This window comes from Oncorhynchus clarkii, chromosome 3 (genome assembly GCF_045791955.1).
Source record: "Oncorhynchus clarkii lewisi isolate Uvic-CL-2024 chromosome 3, UVic_Ocla_1.0, whole genome shotgun sequence".
NCBI classification, from domain to species: Eukaryota; Metazoa; Chordata; class Actinopteri; order Salmoniformes; family Salmonidae; genus Oncorhynchus; species Oncorhynchus clarkii.
Window position 1 is genome coordinate 10,915,210 of NC_092149.1, and position 27,991 is coordinate 10,943,200.

Below are 27,991 nucleotides of genomic sequence, written 5' to 3' on the forward strand. Positions count from 1 at the left end.
ATTTCACATCTATAAGAGGGCTTATGGGTAGGGATGGCCAACCCTGAGCCCCCTGGAGAACAAGTACTAGTGGTCCTGGGTATGGAGGCTTTTGTTCTCTACTGTAACACCTTATTCAGCTAGCTAATCAATGTTCTAGTAAGCAGCTGATTAGTAAAAGGCAGCTAGTTAAATAACAGATTTACATAACATAGCTATATATTACTTCCATTCAAAGAACACGGCCCTTGAATAGTTAGTTCAGATCAATGAGATGTATGGGTTTATACCAATGATTAGTTTATACACGTCATTGCTGGTTCAGATAGATACATTACGTTAACTGTTAGTGTAGCTAGTTAGCCCAAATTAGTGCAGAACACTTCAACATTGAACACTTCAACATTTTCATCTCATCGTCTATAACAACCAACTAGCTTGTGACAATATGTTGGAAAGATTACATAAGGCATAAATGTGTGTTTAACTACATACCTGTTTAGTCAAGCAAGCCTCTGCTATACAGTTAGTTACAAGAAAACAATGATACACAACTCTTCAGATGAATTCTCCCGCTAAAGTGGCGTAAACTGCTATTGGCTACGTGTTACGTAGAGGGGTGGAGTCCAGTGTTAGTGAGTGCACTCGTTTTCTACTCCCGCGGCCCCAAACGGTGGAGTTTGCTCTAGTTCGGTCGTCTTGCGATAAGAAACACAATCTGCCGCTGTCAGCCGGTGTCGTGCCGGTATGTAAAAACGAGTGTACAGTTTGACTTCTAAATAATCTGATTTTCGCCGGTTGATGCCATGGTTAATTTAACCGATTTGCGATAATAGCCTGCCTGCCCTACAGTAGGACATTCAGACTCATTTATGAAACCGATCGATATTGATTGCATGGATATTTGTGTTATAAAATGTCACGTCAATTTGAAGGAGTTTGCGGAATTAAATGATGATTCCAATTGAGATGTCATCTGTCATGGACTGAGCCCTGGTGGTAAGTAAACAACTCTAGAGAATAAAAGTCAAATAAATGGTCAAATAAATTACATCCTGGCAAGTCTTTCTGCTAAATCCCACACATTGCAAAAAGCAGGTACTGGTCAGAAGGTTGCTGCATGCAGAATTGATATTCAACATCGCAGAATACAGAAGTTTTACTGAAATGCATAAACTGCTATTGAGTTACACTAGAGTTTATATTTTCCATATTATCATAATGCATGATATTAAAAATGCATATTGAAAACACATAGTCGATGGCCATGGTATAAGTAGTGGGCTATAGTAGGCTAGAGAGCTTTATATCCTATGGTGTTGCTGACACGTGGTGGTGATTTCATCATCATAACTATGATATCCCTTTGTTTATTGCCTGTTTGGTTGACATCTCCCTCTCTCATATCTCTCTCTCTCTCTCCTTCTCTCGCTCTCTCTATGTCTCTCTCAATTCAATTTCAATTCAATTTAAGGGCTTTAGCTTTGGCATGGGACCAATATGTTGACATTACCAAAGCAAGTGAAATAGATAATAAACAAAAGTGAAATAAACAATAAAACATAACAGTAAACATTACACTCACACAAAAGTTCCAAAAGAATGAAGACATTTCAAATGTCATATAATGTATATATAGTGTTGTAATGATGTGAAAATAGTTAACGTATAAAAAGGAAAATAAATCAACATAAATACAGGTTGTATTTACAATTATGTTTGTTCTTCACTGGTTGCCCTTTTCTTGTGGCAACAGGTCACAAGTCTTGCTGCTGTGATTGCACACTGTGGTATTTCACCCAATAGATATAGGAGTTAATCAAAATTGGATTTGTTTTAGAATTCTTTGTGGGTCTGTGTAATCTGAGGGAAATATGTGTCTCTAATATCTCTCACTCACTCACTCACTCACTCACTCACTCACTCACTCACTCACTCACTCACTCTTTCGGGGTTGCTTTTTGATTTCTGATGTGGGGTAAGAGTGCAGTGAGGATGTTGTCATGGAGTCTGTAATCCAATCAGAGAAGAGGGGAGCGTAATCCATGATAATCCCACATCCAAAGAGACAGAGAGGGAAAGGGATGAGGGAGAAAACATGTTTGTAGATACACCATGTTCCTGTTTGAAAGGAACTGCCTTTAATGTGTTTGTTGCTTCATCAGGACCCCCTGTAGAACATAATGATTCATCCCAAGGGATGTATCCTGCCAAAATGTCTGAATAAAACAAATAGATACATCATAATGACTTACAGCAGGCCTAGTCTTCCTTTCATCACTTGCTCTTAACGTGTGTGTGTGTGTGTGTGACTCTTGTCTGTCTGCGGTCCGGTCCAGCAGCTGGCTGCCTGGGCAGAGGATCCCTGTTGCTAGGGAGACTTCACCACAGAGACATGGCCCTGAGAGAGCAAATAGAGGAGGGGCCAGAAGAAACCCTCACCTAGGGTAAACTACAGAGACAGGAGAGAGAAGAAGAGGTGGAGAGAGGAGAGGTCTAAAGAGGAAGAAAGGACTGAGGGAAGAGAAGGAGAGTCTGTCAGTCTCAGGTAAGGGTCAGTGTATTCTGTAAAATAGAATGCCAGTAGAATGGAGAGTCATAGGGGCTCAAAAACAGAGAAAACCAGGAACATTGAGGAGGAAGTTAACACTGCTGTATGCTGCTGTATGGGTGTCTGGCTGTTTTTGCTCTGCATGGATCTGTGTGTCTGTGTGTGCTGTAGGATGGGTTATGACCTGGAGAGGTTTGTGGGGTACGTGAACGAGGGGCTTCTGTGCTGTGTGTGTCGGGATGTGTTGGAGTGCCCCCTCCAGGCCCCTTGTGAACATGCCTACTGCGACGCCTGCATCAGCTCCTGGCTCATACACCACCACTCCTGCCCTGAGGACAGACTTCCACTGGACATCAGCACTCTGAGACCACTGCACAGGTACACACGCTCACACAGAAACACTCACACAGAAACACTCACACAGAAACACCCACGCAGACACATACACACACTATAATATTAGTTATTCCAACAACCACTGTCTGGTCTGGTCTGTGTTAGGTACATGCGTAATGACCTGTCCAGGCTCCAGATCCGTTGTGCTAACTCTGGCCAGGGCTGTGATGCCGTCTGCTGCCTGGAGACACTTCACACACACGAGGACGAGTGTCCATTCACCTTCATATCCTGCTCCTCCACAGGTACTACAGCTCTGTGTGTATTACAGTCAGTGGAGGCTGCTGAGGGGAGGATGGCTCATAATAATGCCTGGAATGGATTCAATGGAATGGTAACAAACATGTGGTTTCCTTGTGGTTGATACCATTTCATTGACTCCATTCCATCCTCCCCTCAGCAGCCTCCACTGATTACAGTGTATGACAATACAGAGTGTGTGTGTAAGTGTATTAGAGAAATGTATAGTATACTACATGGAAGTGTGTTTAGTTTAGACGGAGCAGAAATTATATGACACCTGTGTGAGGGGAGCAGGTGGTAGACCAGTTGTCATGGTGACATCATACAGAGCCCAGCTGGGATGAACAATGACCTTAGCTCCAGGTAGCAGTTGCTCTTAGGTACAGATCTAGGATCATCTTACCTTAACCAAATCCCAACCTTTACGATTATGGGTGAAATGCAAATAAAAGACCCTAGATCTGTATTGGGGAAACATCCAACTACTCAGGGAGGGATCCCACCTACATGTTTAATGAGAAACATCCCCCAGAGGATGAGAGCCAATGCAACAGATGGATTGGGGGGGTTGGGGGGGGGACGGTATTAGGTGAACTCTCACGTGTCTGTGACCTGTTGTTGGCAGGTAGAGACTACATATGTTACCAGTGCGGTAGGTATCAGGGTGTTGGCGTTTGTGTGGTATTGGATTGTGTTTCATTCATTTGCATGATTAAAAACATAAGTTCTCATCCTTCAATCTTCCTTTGAACTTTTGCTACTGCATCTCTGAGTGGGGGAGTGCTTGAGTGCCATGCAATGCAGTGGAGTGGGGTAGAGGAAGGTGGAGTGGGGTAGAGGAAGGCGGAGTGGGGTAGAGGAAGGCGGAGTGGGGTAGAGGAAGGCGAAGTGGGGTAGAGGAAGGCGGAGTGGGGTAGAGGAAGGCGGTGTGGGGTAGAGGAAGGCGGAGTGAGGTAGAGGAAGGCGGAGTGGGGTAGAGGAAGGCGGAGTGGGGTAGAGGAAGGCGGAGTGGGGTAGAGGAAGGCGGAGTGAGGTAGAGGAAGGTGGAGTGAGGTAGAGGAAGGTGGAGTGAGGTAGAGGAAGGCGGAGCGGGGTAGAGGAAGGCGGAGCGGGGTAGAGGAAGGTGGAGTGAGGTAGAGGAAGGCGGAGCGGGGTAGAGGAAGGGGTTGGGGTTGAGAAAGACAGTGAGACTTTCAGTAGGTCTCAAGTGTTGCTCTCTAACTTCGTCTTTCTGTATCCCTCTCCTTAACTCCTCTCTCTACCTCCCCAGGTTGTCCGGTGCAGGTGGAGAGGAGGGGTCTAGAGTCTCACCTGTTGGAGTGTGAGTTCCGCAGCAGGGCGTGTCCTAGCGGCTGTGGCCACACCCCCCTCTCTGTAGACCAATCACAGCACAACTCTGTTGCGGAGCTACGAACAGAATTGGAGCTGCTTAGGTTTGTGTGTTTGAGGTGATGGATTGAGATATATTAGGATGTTATATCTGTGTCGTTCCTAACAAATTCTTGACAAAGCTGTGCCAATATTTACAATATTCTAGAACCTCAAGGGCGATGTCATTGCTTTTCTACAATGGATATTGTGATTTATTGTGACATGTGTGTGTTTGTGTGTGTTGCAGGGCAGAGATGTTGGGTAAGGTGGAGGAGGTGAGGCGTGAGATGGAGTCGAGGCTGGACTCTCAGAGGAGACACATGGTGCAGAAAGAGTCTCTGCTGAAGAGCGAGGTGGAGGACCTCAAGGTGACACACACATATATACTACCTATAGGAATGTGTGTGTTTGTGTTATGACACGTCCCTGTGTGTGTGTGTAGGGCCAGGTGTCGAGGGTGGTGTGTGATGTGCGGGCTCTCTTGGGGGAACAGCGCCTGCGGAGACAGGAGCTGGCAGAAGCGGATCTAGAGAAGAGGGAGCTACTGGAGATGCTCCGGAGCCTGCAGCCATGCAGGGGCCAGCGGAACAGAGACGAGCCAATCAGAGGACTGCATCAAGAAGACGGGACAATTAGGAGCCAGCATCAAGTGGAACACCCAACCAGGGGCCTGCTGAGGGCGGGGCCAACACAGGCTTCTACCCAATCACTACCCTCGGCTTTGCCCACTCCAGCCTTATACCCTCCTACCTCCCCACAGCCAGGGGAGGGGTCACGCAAGGCCCGCCCCCGCAGCCTTACCCTCGACTGCATCAAGAGCAGAGAGGTCACCGTCATCTGAGGGGCCATTCCTAATGTTACTGGGTTATGTTCAGTACTGGGTTATGTTCAGTACTGGGTTATGTTCAGTAGGCACAAATGAGAGAAAATGCTTTAACTTCCTCAATTCCTTCTTCATTTAACGGTCACAATTTTTTTTAAATCTGGTGTTGCATCTCCTGAACCCACCCTTGATGATTGGCAGATACCTGTGAAATTGCTTCAACTCAGAGAAAACCAGCCTGCTGAGATCCTAAATAAAGTCCGCTGAAACACCTCTGATCTCTGTTCCTCTTAAGGTACAATAGTCTTACTCCATCTACTCTAATGGATTGGAATTATATACAGCTCATCATGGATTTCTTACATTGCATATACACCATGCATCAATCCGTCTGTCAATCCAACCATCAATCCATCCATACTAACATACCACAGTGAGGAACACTAACACACTACACCAGACAGCGCTCTCAATCACAGAACTTTATTGAGTCTGAACAACAATGTAAAAGAACTAAAACATAATACAACAAATTCCACACATCATCATCAATAGAATCCCACAGAGGACACGTTTCCATGGAGATGATGAACTCATTATTCCTGATTGGTCCGTTAAGAGCCGTGACGGGCTGCAGTTATTGGCCAGGTTTGTTTACCTGGTGAAGGAGCGAACGTGTCGTCCCCTCCCTCCTCCGCTGCCTCCCCCACCGCTAAACTTCCCCCCCTGGGACCCCCTCCCCCCTCCTCCCTGACTGAGCCACGATAGGCCTGTACCCCCTCGACCTCGAGGGGCGCGGTCCCGCGGAGCCAGGCGATATGCACCTGGAAGAGAGGGAGCGAGAAGAACAAGGGTGACCATCAGTAATTGTGCATGAAAGTATTATCTTGTATTCATGTTGTTCTCTGAATATGTATGTGTGTGTGTTTATACAGTATGTACGTGTGCATACGAGTATGTGTGTACCTGCAGGCTGCTGGCGTGAGGGCAGGGGGCCGCGTGTGAAGTTGCTCTGCCCGCCCCTGGCATCACTGTATGTTCCTCTGTGGGTAACCGGTGGCAACAGACCACTCCACGACGTGCCACCTCGCCCACCCTCACGGCGGGCATTATAGTTACCTAGAAGGGAGGGGGATGGGAAGACATGTTAGTCAAAGTTTCTTTAAAAGACAACAGACCCACTTGTTCGTTTACAGCGATCTGTTTGTGTGTGTGTCAACATACCAGATTGCAGCACTCCTTTAGGCTGCGGTGGGGTGAAAAAGCGTGTCTGCTGGCTGTGGAAAGCAGCCCTGCCTCTGTTCCCAGTGAACAGGCCTCTGGTGGGGGGTTTGGGGGAGCTCTTAGGGGGTCGCTTGGGGGGCAACAGGCCCAGGGGAGTCCCAACATCTTTAAACTCCGCCGCCACAAAGTCATCCACGTGCATGCTGGGAGGGCGCGAAGTGTTCTGTTTGCGCTGCCGGAAGATGTCGTTGGAGCGAAAGGGCTGTCCCCCGAAGCCCCCCCTACCTCGACCGCGAGGAGCAGCCATCATGTGGGCTCTCTTAGCTGGCTCGATGTAGTCTGACTTACCACTGCAGGGAGGAAGAGGACGACACAGGCATCTTTGTTAACATGTGGGTCACATACAATCACATTATGTACCTGAAGGTGATAAAAGTGTGTGTGTGTGTGTACCTGGTGATGAAGGTCTCGTGTTTGTGCTTGCCCAACCTGAAGCCCTTGTTAGTTTTGGTATGACTGGGAGACAAAGGCTCAGACAGGAAGGAGCGTTCCAGCTCTGACTTCAGGTCCAACTCTGGACAACACTCCTGGGCCAGGCCTAGCAGGTCCACCTTCACCTAGAGACAGAGAGGTTTACTCACACACACACACACACACACACACACACACACACACACACACACACACACACAGGTGTCTCACCATGTCTAGTTCAGCCTCCATGTCGTCAGTGTGGAAGGGGGAGAACCACAGAGCCTTCAGCTGCTCATCCAACACCTCCGACAACACAAACACCGTCCTGCAGGAGAGAACACAGACAGTCAGAACAGGACCCACACAGCTTCGGGTCAACTGGGTCCATAGCATGTCAGTGGGGCATTCAAGACAAGCCAAATTCCTCAAAAAGATTTTGAGTTCATACAGGCGCATAATTTAAAAAAACAGTTGATTAAAATGTCACTTTTGTTAAAGGTGCACTATGCAGAAATCGCTCGGTCATTTCCTGGTTGCTAAAATTCTAATAGTTCGCCTAATTTCAGTTTATGTGACAAAACAGGCAAGTACAGTGTAGAGAATCATTGTACGATCTAAACAGCATTATAGACTGGGTGGTTTAAGCCCTGAATGCTGATTGGCTGACAGCCGTAGTACATCAGAATATGACAAATACTTATTTATACTGCTCTAATTACGTTGGTAATCAGTTTATAATAGCAATAATGCACCACGGGGGATTGTGATATGGCCAATATACCACGGCTAAGGGCTGTGTCCAGGCACTCCGCGTCCGTGTTGCGCCGTGCGTAAGAACAGCCCGTAGCCGTTTTGAACTACAGGACTGTTCTGCATCACAGACTGGAACATGTTCCGGGATTCTTCCGATGACATTGAGGAATACACCACATCAGTCACTGGCTTTATCAATAAGTGCATTGAGGATGTCGTCCCCACAGTGACTGTACGAACATTCCCCAACCAGAAGCCATGGATTACAGGCAACATTCGCACTGAGCTAAAGGGTAGAGCTGCCGCTTTCAAGGTGCGGGACTCTAACCCGGAAGCTTACAAGAAATCCCGCTATGCCCTGCGACGAACCATCAAACAGGCAAAGCGTCAATACAGGGCTAAGATTGAATCATACTACACCGGCTCAGACGCTCGTCAGATGTGGCAGGGCTTGCAAACTATTACAGACTACAAAGGGAAGCACAGCGGCGAGCTGCCCAGTGACACGAACCTACCAGACGAGCTAAATCACTTCTATGCTCGCGTTGAGTCAAGCAACACTGAGGCATGCATGAGAGCATCAGCTGTTCCGGACGACTGTGTGATCACGCTCTCCGTAGCCGATGTGAGTAAGACCTTAAAACAGGTCAACATACACAAGGCTGCGGGGCCAGACGGATTACCAGGACGTGTGCTCCGGGTATGTGCTGACCAACTGGCAGGTGTTGTCCCTGATTGAATCTGTAATACCAACATGTTTCAAGCAGACCACCATAGTCCCTGTGCCCAAGAACACAAAGGCAACCTGCCTAAATGACTACAGACCCGTAGCACTCAGATCCGTAGCCATGAAGTGCTTTGAAAGGCTGGCAATGGCTCACATCAACACCATTATCCCAGAAACCCTAGACCCACTCCAATTTGCATACCGCCCAAACAGATCCACAGATTATGCAATCTCTATTGCACTCCCACACTGCCCTTTCCCACCTGGACAAAAGAAACACCTATGTGAGAATTCTATTAATTGACTACAGCTCAGCGTTCAACACCATAGTACCCTCAAAGCTCATCACTAAGCTAAGGATCCTGGGACTAAACAGCTCCCTCTGCAACTGGATCCTGGACTTCCTGACGGGCCGCCCCAGGTGGTGAGGGTAGGTAGCAACACATCTGCCACGCTGATCCTCAGCACTGGAGCTCCCCAGGGGTGCGTGCTCAGTCCCCTCCTGTACTCCCTGTTCTGCATGGTCAGGCACAACTCCAACACCATCATTAAGTTTGCATACAACAAAACAGTGGTAGACCTGATCACCGACAACGACGAGATAGCCTATAGGGACCTCAAAAGGTTCTACAGCTGCAACATCGAGAGCATCCTGACCGGTTGCATCACTGCCTGGTATGGCAATTGCTCAGCCTCCGACCGCAAGGAACTTCAGAGGGTAGTGCGTACGGCCCAGTACATCACTGGGGCAAAGCTGCCTGCTTTTTTTTGGACCCCCAAGATGGCGTAGCAGTGAGACGTGTTTGTTTTATCCTCTTGTGTACTTTTGTATTTTTTCATATTTTTTTTCTCTTTTAGATTTTTTATTCGATTATACCTTCCGGTAACTTGCCTCACCCAATGTGATACGGAATCGCTATTATTTTCAATTTTAGAACACATTCAAGAATCTCCAGAAGCTAACCAGCTAATTAGCTACAAGCTATTTAGTCATTGTTAGCTAGCTGAGCAAAGGCTGAGCAAAAGCAAAGGCCAGCTTTTTCAAGCAGAAATGTGTATCCTGTAACTCTAACTCCAAAAAGTTCTGGGACACTGTAAAGTCCATGGAGAACAAGAGCACCTCCTCCCAGCTGCCCACTGCACTGAGGCTAGGTAACACGGTTACCGATCACCGATAAATCCATGATAATCGAAAACTTCAACAAGCATTTCTCAACGGCTGGCCATGCCTTCCTCCTGGCTACTTCAACCTCGACCAACAGCTCCACCCACCCCGCAGCTACTCGCCCAAGCCTCCCCAGCTTTTCCTTTACCCAAATCCAGATAGTATATGTTTTGAAAGAGCTGCAAAACCTGGACCCGTACAAATCAGCTGGGCTTGACAATCTGGACCAAGTCAACAAACAGATCACTGACCATCTCGAATCCCACCGTACCTTCTCCGCTGTGCAATCTGGTTTCCGAGCCGGTCACACCTCAGCCACTCACAAGGTACTAAACGATATCATAACCGCCATCGATAAAAGACAGTACTGTGCAGCCGTCTTCATCGACCTGGCCAAGGCTTTCGACTCTGTCAATCACCATATTCTTATCGGAAGACTCAGTAGCCTCGGTTTTTCTAATGACTGCCTTGCCTGGTTCTCCAACTACTTTGCAGACAGAGTTAAGTGTGTCAAATCGGAGGGCATGTTGTCCAGTCCTCTGGCAGTCTCTATGGGGGTGCCACAGGGTTCAATTCTCGGGCCGACTCTTTTCTCTGTATATATCAATGATGTTGCTCTTGCTGCGGGCGATTCCCTGATCCACCTCTACGCAGACGACACCATTCTGTCTACTTCTGGCCCTTCCTTGGACACTGTGCTATCTATCCTCCAAACGAGCTTCAATGCCATACAACACTCCTTCCGTGGCCTCCAACTGCTCTTAAACGCTAGTAAAACCAAATGCATGCTTTTCAAACGTTCGCTGCCTACACCCGTACGCCCGACTAGCATCACCACCCTGGATGGTTCCGACCTAGAATATGTGGACATCTATAAGTACCTAGGTGACTGGCTAGACCGTAAACTCTCCTTCCAGACTCATATCAAACATCTCCAATCCAAAATCAAATCTAGAATCGGCTTTCTATTTCGCAACAAAGCCTCCTTCACTCACGCCGCCAAACTTACCCTAGTTAAACTGACTATCCTACCGATCCTTGACTTCGGCGATGTCATCTACAAAATAGCTTCCAACACACACTAAAGCACCTTATACCACCCACCACTGCGACCTGTATGCTCTAGTCGGCTGGCCCTCGCTAAATATTTGTCGCCAGACCCACTGGCTCCAGGTCATCTACAAGTCCATGCTAGGTAAAGCTCCGCCTTATCTCAGTTCACTGGTCACGATGGCAACACCCACCCGTAGCATGCGCTCCAGCAGGTGTATCTCACTGATCATCCCTAAAGCCAACACCTCATTTGGCCGCCTTTCCTTACAGTTCTCTGCTGCCTGTGACTGGAACGAATTGCAAAAAAGACTTAACTCCCTCACCAACTTTAAACATCTGCTATCTGAGCAGCTAACCAATCGCTGCAGCTGTACATAGTCCATCGGTAAATAGCCCACCCAATTTACCTACCTCATCCCCATACTGTTTTTATTTATTTACTTTTCTGCTCTTTTGCACACCAGTATCTCTACCTGCACATGACCATCTGATAATTTATCACTCCAGTGTTAATCTGCTAAATTGTAATTATTCGCCTACCTCCTCATGCCTTTTGCACACAATGTATATAGACTCTTTCTTCCCCCTTTTTTCTCCTGTGTTATTGACTTGTTTATTGTTCACTCCATGTGTAACTCTGTGTTGCTGTCTGTTCACACTGCTATGCTTTATCTTGGCCAGGTCGTATTTGTAAATGAGAACTTGTTCTCAACTTGCCTACCTGGTTAAATAAAGGTGTTATCAACTGGCCTACCTGGTTAAATAAAGGTGAAATAAATAAATAAAATAAATAAAAAATCCAGGACCTCTACACCAGGCGGTGTCAAAGGAAGGCCCTAAAAATTGACAAAGACCCCAGCCATCCCAGTCCACAGACTGTTCTCTCTACTACCGCATGGCAAGCAGTACTGGAGTGCCAAGTCAAGGACAAAAAGGCTTCTCAACAGTTTTTACCCCCAAGTCATAAGACTCCTGAACAGGTAACCAAATGGTTCCCCGGACTATTTGCATTGTGTGCCTCCCCCCAACCCCTATTTTTATGCTACTGCTACTCTCTGTTCATAATATATGCATAGTCACTTTAACCATACCTACATGTACATACTACCTCAATAAGCCTGACTAACCGGTGTTTGTATATAGCCTTGCTACTATTACTTACCTACACACACATTTTTTTCGCACTATTGGTTAGAGCCTGTAAGTAAGCAAGCATTTAACTGTAAGGTCTACTACACCTGTTGTATTCGGCGCACATGATACATAAACTTTGATTTGATATTGGACATATACCACACCCCCTCAGGCCTTATTGCTTAAGTGAAATTTATCTTCCATGACTGTTTCTGCTGTTTGAAAAAAATGAAATTTAAGAACTGGAAGCATAAAAATAGCGCACATATAACAGACCTAACCCTTCTAGATGTGCGTTCAGTGAGACTGACAGATCTATAACTCACATTTCTATGTGAATTTGTTCAGCTCGCACAAAAAGTTACATATTGCAGCTTTAACGGTGTCTATTGGGCCAACCGTGTCAGTGGGCGGTACCTGTGGTTGAACTGGGCCAATAGCGTGTCAGGGTTGGGTAGAGTGGGCTCCATCTCAGGGGGAGAAGATGTGTCCATAGTGCTCTCCAGCGTCTGTCGTAGACCAATCACATTCTCCAACAGGGTCTCCAATGAATCCTCTTCCTTGCATAGCTTCTACAAACACACACAACAGTTACTTCCACTACTTCCAACCGGAGATCTGTACTTGCATTTATAATCATTACTATGTACAAAGTGTGTGTGTGTGTGTGTACCTTGATGTGTTTCTCTAGTGTGTTTAGAGGGTGTGTGTCAGTCTCCTCCCACTGCAGCAGAGCCTTCATCTCTGAGCCAGTCAGAGCCACAGACCTTGGGGGCGGAACCAGCCCGGACTCTTCCCCTCCACTCTCCTCCCCACAGCAACCCTGGGTATGAGAAGAGAGAAAGTGACAGAGACAATGATTAATGATATATGGGCCGATCGGCCTTCACATCGGCAGATAATGGTTGACTGGATAATAATGGTTGATCATGTTGAAATGGACTTGTTTGGGGTTTTACCAGAGGGTCAGTGTTGAGGATCTGTCGTAGGAAGTCCAGCAGAGCAGAGAGGAGTTCAGCCGAGTCTTTCGTGAAGGAGAACACCTGTCTCTTCAACAGAGCACACACACTGGCACTGTGCTTCTTCAGAGCCCTAAAAACACACCTCTAAAGTTGAATTCGGCGTGCCACAGGGTTCAGTGCTTTAACCACTACTATTGTCTATATACACATGCTACACTTGCATTGATCTAAATTCCTGGCAGTGAGGAGTGTGTGTGTACCCTTTAAGGTGGTAGAGTCCATAGTCATGTTCTGTGAGGAACATGAGTGTTCTGAGACAGGTGAGAAGCAGAGCGGCACTACTCTCTCCGTTCCCCAAAACCTCCATCAGAGAGTCGCACACTGATGAGATCATTTCCCGTCCTGGCAGGGCATTGGCCAGTTGCTCGGCCTCTGACACACACCCCTCGGCTGGGTGGGGCACCACCAGAGAGATGTCCTAACACACACACACACACACACAGTGTCAGAATGATTTGAGATGCTTGGCAAAAGCTGACTGTCAGGAACACAAACACGTAACATGTTTCGTCTCTGATGCTCATAAACTACACAAGAGTCGTTAGAAGGTAAGGGGTTCTTCTACATAGAAGACCATAGTAAATCCCAGGACATAGTGTCTATAACACTGTGATAAGCTCACATAGTTGCCGTTATAAACTCTGAACAGTTGTCACTGACTAGTTAGATATTCATTTTCCAGTGAGCAAACCATTTCTGTACTTAAGAGCATTCTTACAACTACATTTCTATCGGGTTTTTGCTCTGTCAATAAAACTCATGAATGCAACTGTTTATGTCAAATAGTTAGGTGTTCTACTTGTAGCCCTGGATGTCCTGAAAAGAACATGGTAAAACACTTCATTGTGAGACTAAATATAATGGCTGGACATGCAGATAAATGAAAGTCAGATCAATGTCTTGGGACTGATGGGGTTAAACACCTTTCTCTATCCCTCTACCGCTCCCTCTTACCTGGCTCAGCCTGATATACGACCCCCTGCTAGTCTGACACATAGTTCAGACTAAAGAGCATCCACAAAGACCTACATGTTTATGAACATAACACGCATCAATTCACCCCATACCTCTCCATTGTTATAGCTGGAGGAAAGACAACAGCTAGTGGATGAAGTGCATTAGCTTCATACAATACCAGGTGCTTCGTGTGTTACCTGGTCACACAGTGACTGCAGGACAGTCCCCACCAGCTCTGCACAGTGCTGTTGTGGCAGGGCGTGGTCAGCAACGGGAACCAATAGGGACAGTAGCAGGGGGAAGATATCAGCCAATGGCTCGTCTCCAGGGGTGGAGCCAGAGAGCAGGTGTAACGTTGCGATCTTACAGGCTCTCTGGGAAACCAGGGTGTCGAATAAAGAGAGGAGACGCAGGACCTGCCCCCAACCGGGACTCTTACCCTCAACACTGAAAAACACAACCACACATACCGAAATCAAAAACACAACCACACATACCGAAATCACAAACACAACCACACATACCGAAATCAAAAACACAACCACACATACCGAAATCACAAACACAACCACACATACCGAAATCACAAACACAACCACACATACCAAAATCAAAAACACAACCACACATACCGAAATCACAAACACAACCACATCTACCGAAATCAAAAACACAACCACACATACCGAAATCACAAACACAACCACACATACTGAAATCACAAACACAACCACACATACCAAAATCAATAACACATAAGAGAAGGTGGTTCTAATATGGACGTGAAATAATATCCAAAGCCAATTTGGGATTTATTTGGCTTGCCATCTTAGTTCAAGAGGTGCATAAGGGTGTGTTTGCGACTGTCTTACGGCTGTAGTTCCCCCAGCAGGAATTCCAGCAGGGTCTTCATGATGAGGGTGGCAGTGGGAGAGGAGAGGTCAGCCAGCTGGACACACACACGTCGCAACATGGCCAGCAGCGGAGGACAGCTAGTTCCACACACACACCCGAGGGCGTCCGCAAACACACCCCACTGCACCCGCAGGTGCATGCTCCACAACTTCCTGGTGTTCAACGCTACAGCCACGTCCTGGACAGAGATCACCTGGAGGGGGACCGGCACAACACAAACCTAGAAATCTGTTTCCCTTCGGTTTAGATGTTTCCAACATGAAAGTCCTACAGCTTTCAATCCTCATGCATTGATTAGTTTGTTAAGTGTCAATCCGACGACCTCCAGACTGTTGCTGATGATGGCTGTAGCAACATGAGAAGCAGCAGGTGTGTGTGTGTGTGTGTACCTGCGTGCTCTGCATGGGCAGGGGAAGTGGCAGCAGTTCAGACAGCAGGGTGAGTCCAGAGAAGAGTCCCTCAGGTGCTTTCAGTAGAGAGCCCAACACCTCCTTTAGCATCAGAGACCATGTGTTACTGAGCAGAGTCTCCTCTGTGTGGGTCATCTACAGGGGAAATGATACCCAATTTATTACACGCACGCAACACACACACACAACATTATGTTAAAGGTCAATCAGAAAAGAGCTCTACCTGTTCGCTGACTCCCTGTGTGAAGGTGAGCAGCACATCTACGATGAGGGCCTGAACCTTGGTCTCCTCCCAGTCTAGACGTCCAGAGGACGGGGCTGAACACACGACCATGTGTAGAGTCACCAACGTGCTCGCCACACGCGTGTCCCTGAACTGGAAGGCCCCGCTGCGCAGCAGCTCTGTTAGCATGGTCCGCAGCAGCCTTAGCGTGTTAGCGCACACGCCAAGGATCATACAGCGCTGTGGGGTGGGTCCCATGTGTCCGTGCACACGCCAGGCAGGCAGCAGCACGCTACACAGCTTCTGGAGCACACAAACACACGTGTCCAAGCCCTCCCCAGAAAACAACTGCACCCCTGCTAGACTCCACTTCAGATCTCTCTGCTGAGCCTCTACGGCGGGAGGTGGACAGGCGATCTGGCAGAGGACCCTCAGAGCAGAGATCAGTCCACTTCCCTCTAGAGTCAACACGTTCTGGACGTTCTACAGGGACACACACGGGACAGACAGGACAGAATGGCTTTTCTGTTAGTAATATGACCAATAATACACATGTACACACACTATTTTATTTACATCAGCCACACACAGTGTTCGGAAAGTATTCAGACCCCTTGACTTTTTCCACATTTGTTACTTTACAGCCTTATTGTAAAACTGATTAAATAGTTTCCCCCCCTCAATCTACGCACAATACCCCATAATGACGAAGCAAAAACATTGCAAATATATATATATATATAAATAAATAAATAAATGAAATATCACATTTACATAAGTACTCAGACCCTTTTTTCAATACTTTGCTGAGGCACCTTTTGGAGATGTTACAGCCTTGGGTCTTCTTGGGTATGATGGTACAAGCTTGGCACACCTGTATTTGGGGAGTTTCTCCCATTCTTTCTGCAGATCCTCTCAAGCTCTGCAGTTTGAATTGGGAGCATTGCTGCACAGCTATTTTTCGGTCTCTCCAGAGATGTTCGATCGGGTTCACGTCCGGGCTCTTGCTGGGCCACTCAAGGACATTCAGAGACTTGTCGCGAAGCCACTCCTGCATTGTCTTGGCTGTGTGCTTAGGGTTGTTGTCATGTAGGAAGGTGAACCTTCTCCACAGTCTGAGGTCCTGAGTGCTCTGGAGCAGGTTTTCATCAAGGATCTCGCTGTACTTTGCTCTGCTCATCTTTCCCTCGATCCTGACTAGTCTCCCAGTCTTGGCTGCTGAAAAACATCCCCACAGCATGATGCTGCCACCACCATGGTTCACAGTAGATATGGTGCCAGGTTTCCTCCAGACTTGACACTTGGCATTCAGGCCACAGAGTTCAATCTAGAGCAGAGAATCTTGTTTCTCATGGTTTGAGAGTCTTTAGGTGCCTTTTGGCAAACTACAAACAGGCTGTCATGTGCATTTTACTGAGGAGTGTCTTCCGTCTGGCCACTCTACCATAAAGAACTGATTGGTGGAATGCTGCAGAGATGGTTGTCCCATCTCCACAGAAGAACTCTGGAGCTCTATCAGAGTGACCATCGGGTTCTTGGTTACCTCCCTGACCAAGGCCCTTCTTCCCCGATTGCTCAGTTTGGCTGGGAGGCCAGCTCTAGGAAGAGTCTTGGTGGTTCCAAACTTCTTCCATTTAAGAATGATGGAGGCCACTGTGTTCTTGTGGACCTTCAACACTGCAGAAATGTTTTGTTACCCTTCCCCAGATCTGTGCCTCGACACAGTCTTGTCTCGGAGCTCAAGAGATAATTCCTTCAACCTCATGGCTTGGTTTTTGCTCTGACATGCACTGTCAACTGTGGGACCTTATATAGACAGGTGTGTGCCTTTCCAAATCATGTCCAATCAATAGAATTTACCACAGGTGGACTCCAATCAAGTTGTAGAAACATCAAGGATGATCAATGGAAACAGGATGAATAAGGCGGTAACGTAAAAATTCAAGGGGTCTGAATACTTTCCAAAGATGCGCACGCTCTCTCTCTCCAAGATCTGGGTCAGCCACTGTCACAACTATTTGCATGTACCGCAGGGCAGCTCTCTAAGCTCTCTACTGTTTTTTTTATTTTTTTTACCAATGACCTGTCACTGGCATTACACAAAGTATGTGTGTCCATGTATGCTGATGATTAAACCGTATACGCATCAGCAACCATAGCTAATGAAGTCCCTGAATCCCTTAACAAAGAGTTGCAGTCTGTTTTGGAGTGGGTGGCCAGTAATAAACTTGTCCTAAACATCTCTAAAACTAAGAGCATTGTACTTGGTACACATCATTCCCTAAGTTCTAGACCTCAGCTGAATCTGGTAATGAATGGTGTGGCTGTTGAACAAGTTGAGGAGACTAAATTACTTGGTGTTACCTTAGATTGTAAACAGTCATGGTCAAAACATAGATTCAATGGTTGGAAAGATGCTTTTTTGACACCACACTCCACAGGCTCTAGTTGTATCTTATCTTGATTATTGTCCAGTCATATGGTAAAGTGCTGCAAATAAAGACCTAGTTAAGCTCCAGCTGGCCCAGAACAGAGCGGCACGTCTTGCTCTTCATTGTAACCAGAGGGCTAATATTAACACTATGCATGCCAGTCTCTCTTGGCTAAGAGTTGAGGAAAGACTGACTGCTTCTTATAAAAACAAGAAGTGAAGCAATGTGTTGGAAATTCCAAATGGTTTGCATAGTCAACTTACACAAAGGACTGACACACACACACACACACACACACACACACACACACATCACACACCCCACCAGACATGCCACAAGGGGTCTTTTCACAGTCCCCAGGTCCAAAACAAATTCAAGGAAGTGTACAGTATTATACAGAGCCATGACTGCATATAACTCCCTTCCATCTTATACAGCACAAGTGAACTTCAAACCTGGTTGAAAAGAACAAATAAACCAACACGTCATGGCACAAGACCTCTCCCGCATGTGACCTACTTGTTGTGCATATGTACTGACATGTATGTATAACCGATCGATGCGCACACACACATACGTTAATGTTTTTAAATTGTCAAGTCTTTTGTCTCAAATGTATTTTTTGTTATGTGTCGTACCCCAGTCAAACCCGAGTGTGACCCCAGTCGGAACCCCTGTAAGACCCCAGTCGGAACCCCTGTAAGACCCCAGTCGGAACCCCTGTAAGACCCCAGTCGGAACCCCAGTAAGACCCCAGTCGGAACCTCAGTTGGAACCCCAGTAAGACCCCAGTCGGAACCCCAGTAAGATCTGTCGCCATTGAAGATCCTAATAATTCAAATCAAACTAGCTGACTCCATGGTGAAGGACGTCTCTGCTGAAATCCACCAAAGGAGTGGTGTAGAGACCATGCTTTGTGGAATTTAGGTCCCACGCTAATCAAATACAACCACCGACTGTTTGCCAGTTGCTGTTGCTCTAAGATGGCAACTCAGCGTATATTAGCATTTGTCAATTGAAGCTCAACAAGGAAACAGTCGGTGGATGTTTTTGAATAACGTTATTGAAAAAGTATGGATTTCAGCAAACAAAAGGCACGCAACTACAGAGGACAACACAGGTACAAGTTAACGTTTCATAATTATAATATATATTTTTTAAAGTATTGACCTTGGGCGAATCGATGTAGTTGTTGGATTTCATCAGAATCTTCCTTTACCAATCAGTGGAGTTTAGTCAGCTAGTTATATCAAAGCAAGTCGGTGTGTGTGTGTGTGTGTGTGTGTGCGTAGGAAGCTGAAGGCCTGCAGCCAAGTCATCATTATGAAGGATTAAACAAACATCAACAACAGGTTATCACTCCTTGGGGACATGCAGTGTAACGGCTCACCTGTTTGATGTAGTCTATGAGGCTGGGGATGCTGCCCATCTCCAACTTCACCTTGTCCAGAGGTTCCAGCCACTGACTCAGCTCTGGAACACAACACCAACACTGAGAGGATCACTTAGTGTTGCAGTTCACCTTTGCAAGGAATTCTGAATAGTAGTTTAACACGTTTTTGTTGTTTTTTGGGGGGTACTTTTCTCCCCAATATCGTAATATCCAATTGATAGTAACAGTCTTGTCTGATCGCTGCAACTCCCCTGCGGACTCGGGAGAGGCGAAGGTTGAGAGCCATGTGTCCTCTGAAACACGACCCACCAAGCCGCACAGCTTCTTGAAACACCGCTCGCTTAACCCGGAAGCCAGCCACAACATGTCGGAGGAAACACCGTCCAGCTGGCGACCGAAGTCAGCTTGCAGGCGCCCGGCCCGCCACAAGGAGTCGCTAGAGCGCGATAGGACGAGGAAATCCCAGCCGGCCAAACCCTCCCCTAACCCGGACGCGCTGGGCCAATTGTGCGCCGCCTCATGGGTCTCCCGGTCACGGCCGACTGTGATACAGCCTGGGATCGAATCCGTCGATGCAGTGCCATAGACCGCTGCGCCACTTGGGAGGCCTTCAACACATTTCTAAGGGGTGATGGGTAGGGCTATGTCATTACAATGATAGAGTTGGGTGTAGAAGTATTTTTAAGATGAAGGTTTAGGGACTACCAGTTCACCCAATGTTGATAAGGTTGGTTTGGAGTTATAGGTCAGAGGTTAGGGGTTAAGGTTGGATACCAACCTGGCGTTGTTATAGTCAGGGGTCAGGAGCTACGCACCCTGTAGTTTAGCGTTGGTGTCATCAGCCTTGGCCAGGATGAGTAGAGGAGCAGCGTGTTGTTCCATGTTACGGAGATCACTGGAGTTCTGAACCACCATCAGCACCAGCATACACGCATAGTTATAGGTCACCGCCTTCCGGGCCTTGGCCTCCCCGTGTCCGTCCTTGCTGTGGTGCTGCAGCAGCGTAACCAGACAGGAGAGGTTGTTCTCCAGGCTGAAGACGTGGGCCACAGCGCTCCTCCCAGTCTGTGTGAAGGTGATGAGGTAGAGGGCATGGAGCATGCTCAGTACCTCCGCACTGTCCCCCTCCTCTAGCCCCACCCCTCCCTCCCCACCAGCAGTCACGTGACTCATCAGCTCAGACACACTCTGGAGGGCATGCAGCGCCTGCATCAGCCACACCCCCAAACCCTCTTCACCCAATCCGGGGCCCGAGAACCCGCCGTCGCCCCCAGTGACCATAGGCTCCTCTCCCTCAACCTCGGCGATGGTTGCTAGGAGGCGGAGCAGCAGGTTGGTTGGCGTGGGCTGGGCCAGCATGAAAATCAGTCCTGATTGGGTGAGAGACAGAAAGTGCAGGACTTCCCTGACGGCGTGAGTGACACCTGTATGCCCCGCCGCCACTGCTGCTGACAACACCACCGCCGAGCTCTCCAGGAAGTGACATGCATGCATGTACCTGTGGGGTGGGGGGGAGAGTTATTAGTACAAATGACTGTGTGTGTGTGTGTGTGTGTGTGTGTGTGTGTGTGTGTGTGTGTGTGTGTGTTCTGTGTTGTGCCTACCTGTACAGTGTAGGGTAGGGGTCGTCTCTCTCCTGTGGACCAGTAATGCGTGCGGTTGTAGGGAAGGCCTTTCCAGGGGGCTGGACCATGGTGTGGGGGGCGGTCTCTAGAAGGTGATGTAACTCTTCTAGAACTCCAGCCAACCTATCCAGCTCAGCCTCGCTGACAGAGGAGGGGCCTAATGATGTCTCCTCCTCCATGGCTATGTCAGGCTCCTCCCCCTCATCCTGAAAAAAAACACTAATAATTATTATATTTTTTTATATATATTTTTTACCTTTATTTAACTAGGCAAGTCAGTTAAGAACAAATTCATATTTTCAATGACGGCCTAGGAACAGTGGGTTAACTGCCTGTTCAGGGGCAGAACGACAGATTTGTACCTTGTCAGCTCGGGGATTCGAACATGCAACTAGTCCAACGCTCTAACCACTAGGCTATTCTGCCGCCCCATATACTGATATACTGTAGTAATTATATGGACAGTAGAACCTCAGTCATAGAAACCCCAGAGTTCCACACTGAACTGGGAACTGGTTATGAAATGGGAAACTTGATCAGACCCTGTTCTTAAAACGCAGATCTCCAGTCAGTGTGTGCTTACCTGCAGAGGCTCGCTCCAGCCTGCCGCTGTCCTCTGCAGGTCAGTCATAACCTCATAGGCGTGGCCTTTCTGCAGAATGGCGTTGCCCGCGGTTACCACCCGCACGGTTTCCTCCCCCAGGAACAGCTGCACCAACCGCTGCGGGGGGCGGGACACAACCTCAGTTAGAAACACACGCAGCCTCTCTATTATAAGGTCTTCATGTGTACTGTATGTCTATGGCCCCTCTCACCTGGTATCCACTCCTCTCTATCTCCCCCTCCTGTAGGAAGGCCTCCACACCAGCGGGGGCACTGGTCAGAGCATCCAGAGCCCTCAGGATACACAGCTTCAGTGTGGACGACACATGGTCCACCTGGAGCAGCTCCAGTAGGAGCTCCAGGGCTCCCTCGTGCAGCAGCGCAGTGAGGCCCTGTGGGCACTCGGCCAAGCAGGAAGCCAGCTTAGCTCCAGCTTTCAGCTGCCTGAGGTTTAGAGCAATGGGTTGGGTCAGCGCTATCTCCATACTAAGACCCTGGAGAGCCCATTGGACCAGAGCTCCAATAGGCCCCTCCCATTCCCCCTGTCCAATCAGAAAGCCCAGCCCTCTAGCGAGCAGCCCTGATGCCTGCTCTAGGGCCGTGACCCAGCGGGAGTCACGGTCCTCTCCTATCCCAGCCAGGAGCTCTCTCATCTGGGCAACAATCTCAGCCTCTGCCCCTTCTCCACCTCCAGGTCCCTCTGGACCAACACACACAGCCCCCCTAGCCCTCTCCAGCTGGGAGTCGAAGCGGGTCTTGTAGGGAGGGGTGAAGTAGAGCAGTGGGCGTAGCTCTCTTTCATAGGGGTCGTACTGGACTGGGGGCACAGAGGCCAGGTCTTCAGGGGTATAGTCAATGTCAAAACTGGGCAGCTTAAAACTCCCATTGTCCAAGTCATCCTCATCACTACTGATCTCCTCATAACCATCACCTGGAGAGAGGAGGGAGGGTGAGGGAGGGAGGGAGGGAAAAATATTGTAAAACAACAAAAACACAAACACAGCAAAAGAAAAGGCCTCACTCACAACACTCACATAAGTGCTAAAACATTAATTACAGTTCACTCAACCAATGTTAGAGAACCACAGCAGACAGGCACAGTTAGTTTGTCATGCAAGGGGATCTGATACTACAGCAGCAACAGCCATGGCTCTAAGCCTTATGATTACAGCTGGTTAGGCTGGTTATAACAGCACTGAGCAGGGTGTAGGGGTCTGAGCAGGGTGTAGGGGTCTGAGCAGGGTGTAGGGGTCTGAGCAGGGTGTAGGGATCTGAGCAGGGTGTAGGGGTCTGAGCAGGGTGTAGGGTGGAGGGGTCTGAGCAGGGTGTAGGGTTGAGGGGTCTGAGCAGGGTGTAGGGTTGAGGGGTCTGAGAAGGGTGTAGGATTGAGGGGTCTGAGCAGGGTGTAGGATTGAGGGGTCTGAGCAGGGTGTAGGGTTGAGGGATCTGAGCAGGGTTAGGGTTTAGGGTTCTGAGAAGGGTGTAGGGTTGACGGGTTTGAGAAGGGTGTAGGGTTGAGGGGTCTGAGCAGCATGCCGAGGCACACACAAACTGTCTGTCCTGCCGTCACACAGGAGCCCCCCTACCTTCCTCCATCTCTTCCTCCTCCTCACCCTCCTCCTCTTCCTCCTCCTCATCCTCAGGGGCGCTACACTCTGTCCGTGCATCGTCCTCTTCTTCCGGCTCCTCATCCTCTTCCTCCTCCCCCTCTTCCTCAGGCTCGGCGTCTGAGTAGGGTTCGTCGGCAGGCAGTGAGCTGCGCTCAGGTGAGACCGCCTCCAGGTAGTCCTCCCCTCTTTCAGTCGGCTCCGCCTTGGCCACTCCAACTGAGACAGTCACCATGGACACCACAGTCGGTTATCAAGGCAACCAAAGAGGGCATCAGGTATACATGGATACAAGCTTGCACAAGTACATGGAAACGTTTCTTTTGGCAAGGTTAGCTAGTTGAATATACAGTATGAAATCTGTCCCTGTGAGATGAACATAGAGACGCAGAGAAGTGTGTGTGTTACCGGTCACTGGGACCGGCTCCTCATCATCATCATCTGGTGGGGGCGGTCCAGGAGGGGTGCGGGGGCCTCTGGGAGCTGGTCTGGGGGGACTGCCATTATACTGCTCCTCCTTATCCCACTCTGAGACACACACACAGTTGAGTCCACCTTGTGTTTTCCTTTTTGCCATGGAAAATATGATAGTATTGTGATAGTGGTATCCTGGCAACCCTACTATGAGTCTTTACTCACCTTGTTTGATGATCCTCTTGAGGCCCGTCTGTTGTTGGGGGGGTGGGGGAGGGGGAGGTGGGGGAGAGTCCCGGTCGTGACCATGTGACCTTTCTGCTGTACCGTACACTGCCACCGTCAGACTGGTGTACCATCCACGCAGCACCAGACCATCTGTGTTCACCTACACAGCACACACACTCACCATTACAAACACACAGCGACACACACAATACAGTTCACCTGTAGAGAGAACAGTGACCTTTCTACAGACAGAGGGGGAAGGAGTCTTTACCTTTCCATTGGGCCTGAAAACGATGGACTTGTTTTCGTCATATTCAAAACTGTGAGGGCGAGACAGTGAGAAAAAGAGACAGAATTATCACATTTCCATTAGTAGTGGAGCAGGCTACAGTAGAGGGGCTGGTGTACTGCAAGTTCTCTCTCAGGTGAACAACGGCCTGTGAGCGCTTGACTAACATTAGGTTGTGCCTGTGTTGTCGGTTGGAATGATCAATGTGGCATTCTGGGTTCGATATTCTGTTGTGTGTGATACTGCAGGTGCAGCAACAGGGCTAAGTGTCTGGCGACCCGTCTCGGAGTGAACAAGGACTAAGACAGTAGTCACAGATTGGTCTCTGCCCTGACAGCTTCTACAGGTGAGACTTGAGCTCTCAAATACTTTTATAGACACATTCTGGGAAGTGAAAAAAAGGGAGGGGTGGGGAGAGAGAAATAGACAGATACTGGGAGGGCAGGAGCAACAGAGAGAGACAGAGGAAGAGGTAGAGAGAGAGGGATACAGACAGAGAGAGGAAGAGGTAGAGAGAGAGGGATACAGACAGAGAGAGACAGAGGTAGAGAGAGAGGTATACAGACAGAGAGAGTCAGAGGTAGAGAGAGAGGGATACAGAGCTTGAGAGAAGTAGAGGTATAGTCGAGAACCACTCTTTGGAAACAAGTGCTTTAATGAATACTTTTAAGTGCTATCCTCTGGGTCCACATTGTACATTTCTGTTGTATATGTCTTTTACACAAACACATTAAATTCAAATAGAATGTACAAAGTGTTACTGACCTGCCCAGTCTGTGGAAGCAGGCGCTGCTGGGTTTAGTGAGGTTGTTAAAGAAAAGCTCCAGCTGGAAGGAATGAGGCGATGTCTCCCTGGAAACACAGACAGGAACAGGATATGACATCACCACTCAGCCCCCCTTTCAGCCACATGAGAGATCCTGTCTGTCCGGCTACGATTACCTCACAAATCACCCAACTAACCCGGTGAGAATGAGGCCAAACTGAACATTACAGCTCTGGGGCCTCATTTATCAATTCATTGTTTTATTTTACCTTTATTTAACTAGGCAAGTCAGTTAAGAACAAATTCTTATTTACAATGACGGCCTAGGAACAGTGGGTTAACTGGCTGTTCAGGGGCAGAACGACAGATTTGTACCTTGTCAGCTCGGGGGTTTGAACTTGTCCAACGCTCTAACCACTAGGCTACCCTGCCGCCCCAAATCAATATTGAGTAGAAACTTCTATAAAATACTTCTTACGAACAGAATTTAGAATGTTTGTAAACATAGAAAAAGTGTGATTTATCAAACAATCCTACGAGCTTCATACGTACACTGGAAGGAGATAATCGTTGATAAATACCAAATGTTCTCAGCCTCAGTGCTCGTGCACGACCTTGGCTATTTGCATTTTGCAGTGCCCCCAATTAATCATACATGGTCAAAATCGTCCCTTTAAAGCCCGTGGGGAATATACCACACCGTACCAGGATATACAACGTCGCAACCAAAGAAAGCTAAGAAAATAGTAGGTACTAGGGTCAGAGATTGAGTACAACCAAAAGGTTTTATTTATCTCTTTCAGTTGTGGCTTGACCAGTAAAACCATTAAGACAATGAGTTGTGTTAGCAATGGCAAATCTACATCAAATGAGTAGACAACAGTCAGGAATAAGCCATCCATCCTCAACAGCTCCTTCCTGTAGGCGTATAGGCCAACATTGGCCACCACATTCAGCAGCGTCTTCTGCCCATCACATAAATGATCACCTGCACATTAAGAGTGGAAACCTTTTCTGTCCACATAGTTCAACTTGTTTTAGGATGGTGCTTTTATGGCGATGTGGGTGCTGTCTATTGCTCCGTTCGTATTTGGGAACCCATTGATGGCAAAGAAACCCCTCTTGACTTCAACCTGTTGGGCGACGGTGTAAGGAAATTGTACATTACAGTTTGTCTTACTGATGAATGCATCCAAAACACTGTCTCATCGAAGCTGTGAGATGCCGATCGGCAAGCTCCCGATGCCAAAAACCTGAGGGTGGACAGCACTTGGATGTGCACCGGAATGGCATGCGGTTGCCTTTTTAAGGTAAGTCTTAAGTCCTTATAAAAACCCTAGAAGATTGGCTCATCAGATATAATTTCCCAAAACTTTCTGAGAAGGATCATACTACTGCACAGATCCTACTGCTGTTGGAGCTACGATCAGAAGCATTTCACTACATCTGCAATAACATCTGTTAAATATGTGTCAAATTTGATCAACCTCTCATTCAATTTCCCATTTTTTAAAGTCTTTTATCATATTTCAACAATGGTTTCACTTTCACACGTGCCTCTAACTTTGGGCTCCCGAGTTGCGCAGCAGTCTAGGGCACTGCATCTCAGTGAAAGAGGCATCCCTACAGTCCCTGGTTCAAATCACATCCTGCCGTGATTGGGCGTCCCATAGGGTGGCGCACAATTGGCCCAGCATCGTCTGGGTTTGGCCGGGGTAGGCCGTCATTGTAAATAAGAATTTGTTCTTAACTGACTTGCCTAGTTAAATAAAGTTTAAATAAATTTGACAAATGACTGTACTTTATGTGAATTATTATAGTAACAAATGCACTGGTGGTCAAATGATATGCCTGTCAAGATATGTTACATGAATTCACAATAGAAATACTCCATCACAATTTCAGACATGTTCAACATATATTTCCCCCCATTCTACGCTTGACAGTTCACTTACACCTCGATCACACCGACAGCGTCATTGCGTTTTGGTACACTAGAAGTACATTCATTTCCAATGGAATGCTGCGTTTGCCTTGCAGAATTGCGTTACAGTCTGTTCTATGTGGTGCATACATTGGATTTTTTGAATTTATGCATCAAATTGTATGGTAGACGGTTTGACATTAATGGTAGCAGAAGGTGAATGTTGAACTCACGCTCATACCATTTTGCGCAATGAGGCTGTAGGTGTGATCAAGGCATTATTCCACCACTTGGCACTGTGTGAGCACTGTCATTGCAAATGTTCATATTGATAAATCGCAGATTTAATCTCAGATGTCACATGCACATAGCTAGTAGTATATATTTATTTAGCTCTCCCTCATACACCTTGAATGATGGTTTCTTACCCGAATGCCCGGTTGTCTGGCAGGCTGGTGTGTGCTTTAATTCCAGGGGGAATGACGCGCACCTCTGTGATCAGGACCCCACACGGGAAGCGCACCACATCCACATTGGTCAGCTACAGACAGAACACATTTTAATAATTTCACTGTAAGGCCTACCACATCCGTTGTATTCAGCGTATGTGAACAATAAAATGTGATTAGATTTTTATTTAGACCATGTTAGTGTACAACAAAAACAGTCACCACTTTTTGTGCCATACAAAAACAAAAAGGGCCAACTGGGAATTTCGTGTAGTCATCTGCAGACAGTAACTGTAGGCTATATCTGTTAAGATGAACAGTCGGAAAACTGTCTGTGTAACGTAAACGGTGTGAGTCGCTAACTAGCAAGTAAACATACACGTTAGCTGTGTGAGTAGCAAGCGGGTAAACAATCTGCGCACTCGCCGTTGCCGACTGTCCCGTTATCCGTTATGGCTAGCTAGTTTCGCGTATCCCTATTCCCGCTGCAACTGTAGAAGAGACCACTGAATATAAAAACCCGTAACCTACTTAAAAACATAATACCTTTTTAGGAAACAATGCATCACACTTAGTTTGGAAGGACGATTTAGTTATTATGCAAGGTGGCCAACGTGTTAGCATTAGCCTAGGGGAACGGGGGGGATCAGAAGTCGTAGTTAGCTAGCTAACTGGAATCTCAGCTAAGTACACTCCTGGGATAAAATAGCAAGTGCTATTAACAGATTTAGCTACCTCTGCACTTTGATGTTTGAACGTATCCAGAAAAAGTAGCTCCGTTAAAGTGTCACCCGCCATGTTTTTCTGTTTTCACTTGGGGTAAACTTCCGGATCTAGCCAC

At 47.6% G+C, this 27,991-nt stretch overlaps 2 protein-coding genes across 3 annotated transcripts; one reads left to right on the forward strand and one right to left on the reverse strand.

Moving 5' to 3' along the window:
* Positions 1 to 2,474: 2,474 nt before the first annotated feature.
* On the forward strand, positions 2,475 to 5,476 carry LOC139405706 (E3 ubiquitin-protein ligase NRDP1-like). Its single transcript, XM_071148130.1, has 6 exons — positions 2,475 to 2,527; positions 2,702 to 2,908; positions 3,032 to 3,171; positions 4,440 to 4,602; positions 4,788 to 4,908; positions 4,983 to 5,476. The coding sequence occupies exons 2-6, from the start codon at positions 2,703 to 2,705 to the stop codon at positions 5,379 to 5,381; spliced, it is 1,029 nt and encodes a 342-aa protein (XP_071004231.1). The 5' UTR covers positions 2,475 to 2,527; position 2,702; the 3' UTR covers positions 5,382 to 5,476.
* A 354-nt stretch (positions 5,477 to 5,830) lies between these two features.
* LOC139387770 (protein virilizer homolog) lies at positions 5,831 to 27,985 on the reverse strand. Of its 2 annotated transcripts, none has more exons than XM_071134019.1 (25): positions 27,886 to 27,985; positions 27,130 to 27,242; positions 24,777 to 24,863; positions 23,994 to 24,042; positions 23,720 to 23,882; positions 23,489 to 23,608; positions 23,087 to 23,299; positions 21,686 to 22,404; positions 21,454 to 21,591; positions 20,850 to 21,076; positions 20,061 to 20,743; positions 19,243 to 19,325; positions 15,421 to 15,903; positions 15,177 to 15,332; positions 14,745 to 14,980; positions 14,070 to 14,319; positions 13,116 to 13,333; positions 12,853 to 12,985; positions 12,567 to 12,716; positions 12,311 to 12,465; positions 7,290 to 7,386; positions 7,041 to 7,204; positions 6,588 to 6,937; positions 6,330 to 6,482; positions 5,831 to 6,187 (listed from the first exon to the last, which is right to left on the reverse strand). In XM_071134019.1, exons 1-25 carry the CDS (start codon positions 27,946 to 27,948, stop codon positions 6,018 to 6,020), a joined length of 5,373 nt encoding a protein of 1,790 aa, XP_070990120.1. In that variant the 5' UTR covers positions 27,949 to 27,985; the 3' UTR covers positions 5,831 to 6,017. The 2 variants fall into 2 exon arrangements, with proteins under 2 accessions (XP_070990120.1, XP_070990113.1); XM_071134012.1 differs by having other exon boundaries at positions 23,060 to 23,299.
* Positions 27,986 to 27,991: the final 6 nt, after the last annotated feature.

Excerpts from the sequence above, each read along its gene's own strand:
- LOC139405706 (XM_071148130.1), top strand. The coding sequence starts at position 2,703 with ATGGGTTATGACCTGGAGAGGTTTGTGGGGTACGTGAACGAGGGGCTT. Across the intron at positions 4,603-4,787 it reads ACAGAATTGGAGCTGCTTAG|GGCAGAGATGTTGGGTAAGG; the intron begins GTTTGTGTGTTT and ends TGTGTGTTGCAG. Across the intron at positions 4,909-4,982 it reads GCGAGGTGGAGGACCTCAAG|GGCCAGGTGTCGAGGGTGGT; the intron begins GTGACACACACA and ends GTGTGTGTGTAG.
- LOC139387770 (XM_071134012.1), bottom strand. The coding sequence starts at position 27,948 with ATGGCGGGTGACACTTTAACGGAGCTACTTTTTCTGGATACGTTCAAA. Across the intron at positions 14,981-15,176 it reads TGCCCATGCAGAGCACGCAG|GTGATCTCTGTCCAGGACGT; the intron begins GTACACACACAC and ends GTCCCCCTCCAG. Across the intron at positions 7,205-7,289 it reads TGGAGGCTGAACTAGACATG|GTGAAGGTGGACCTGCTAGG; the intron begins GTGAGACACCTG and ends CTCTGTCTCTAG.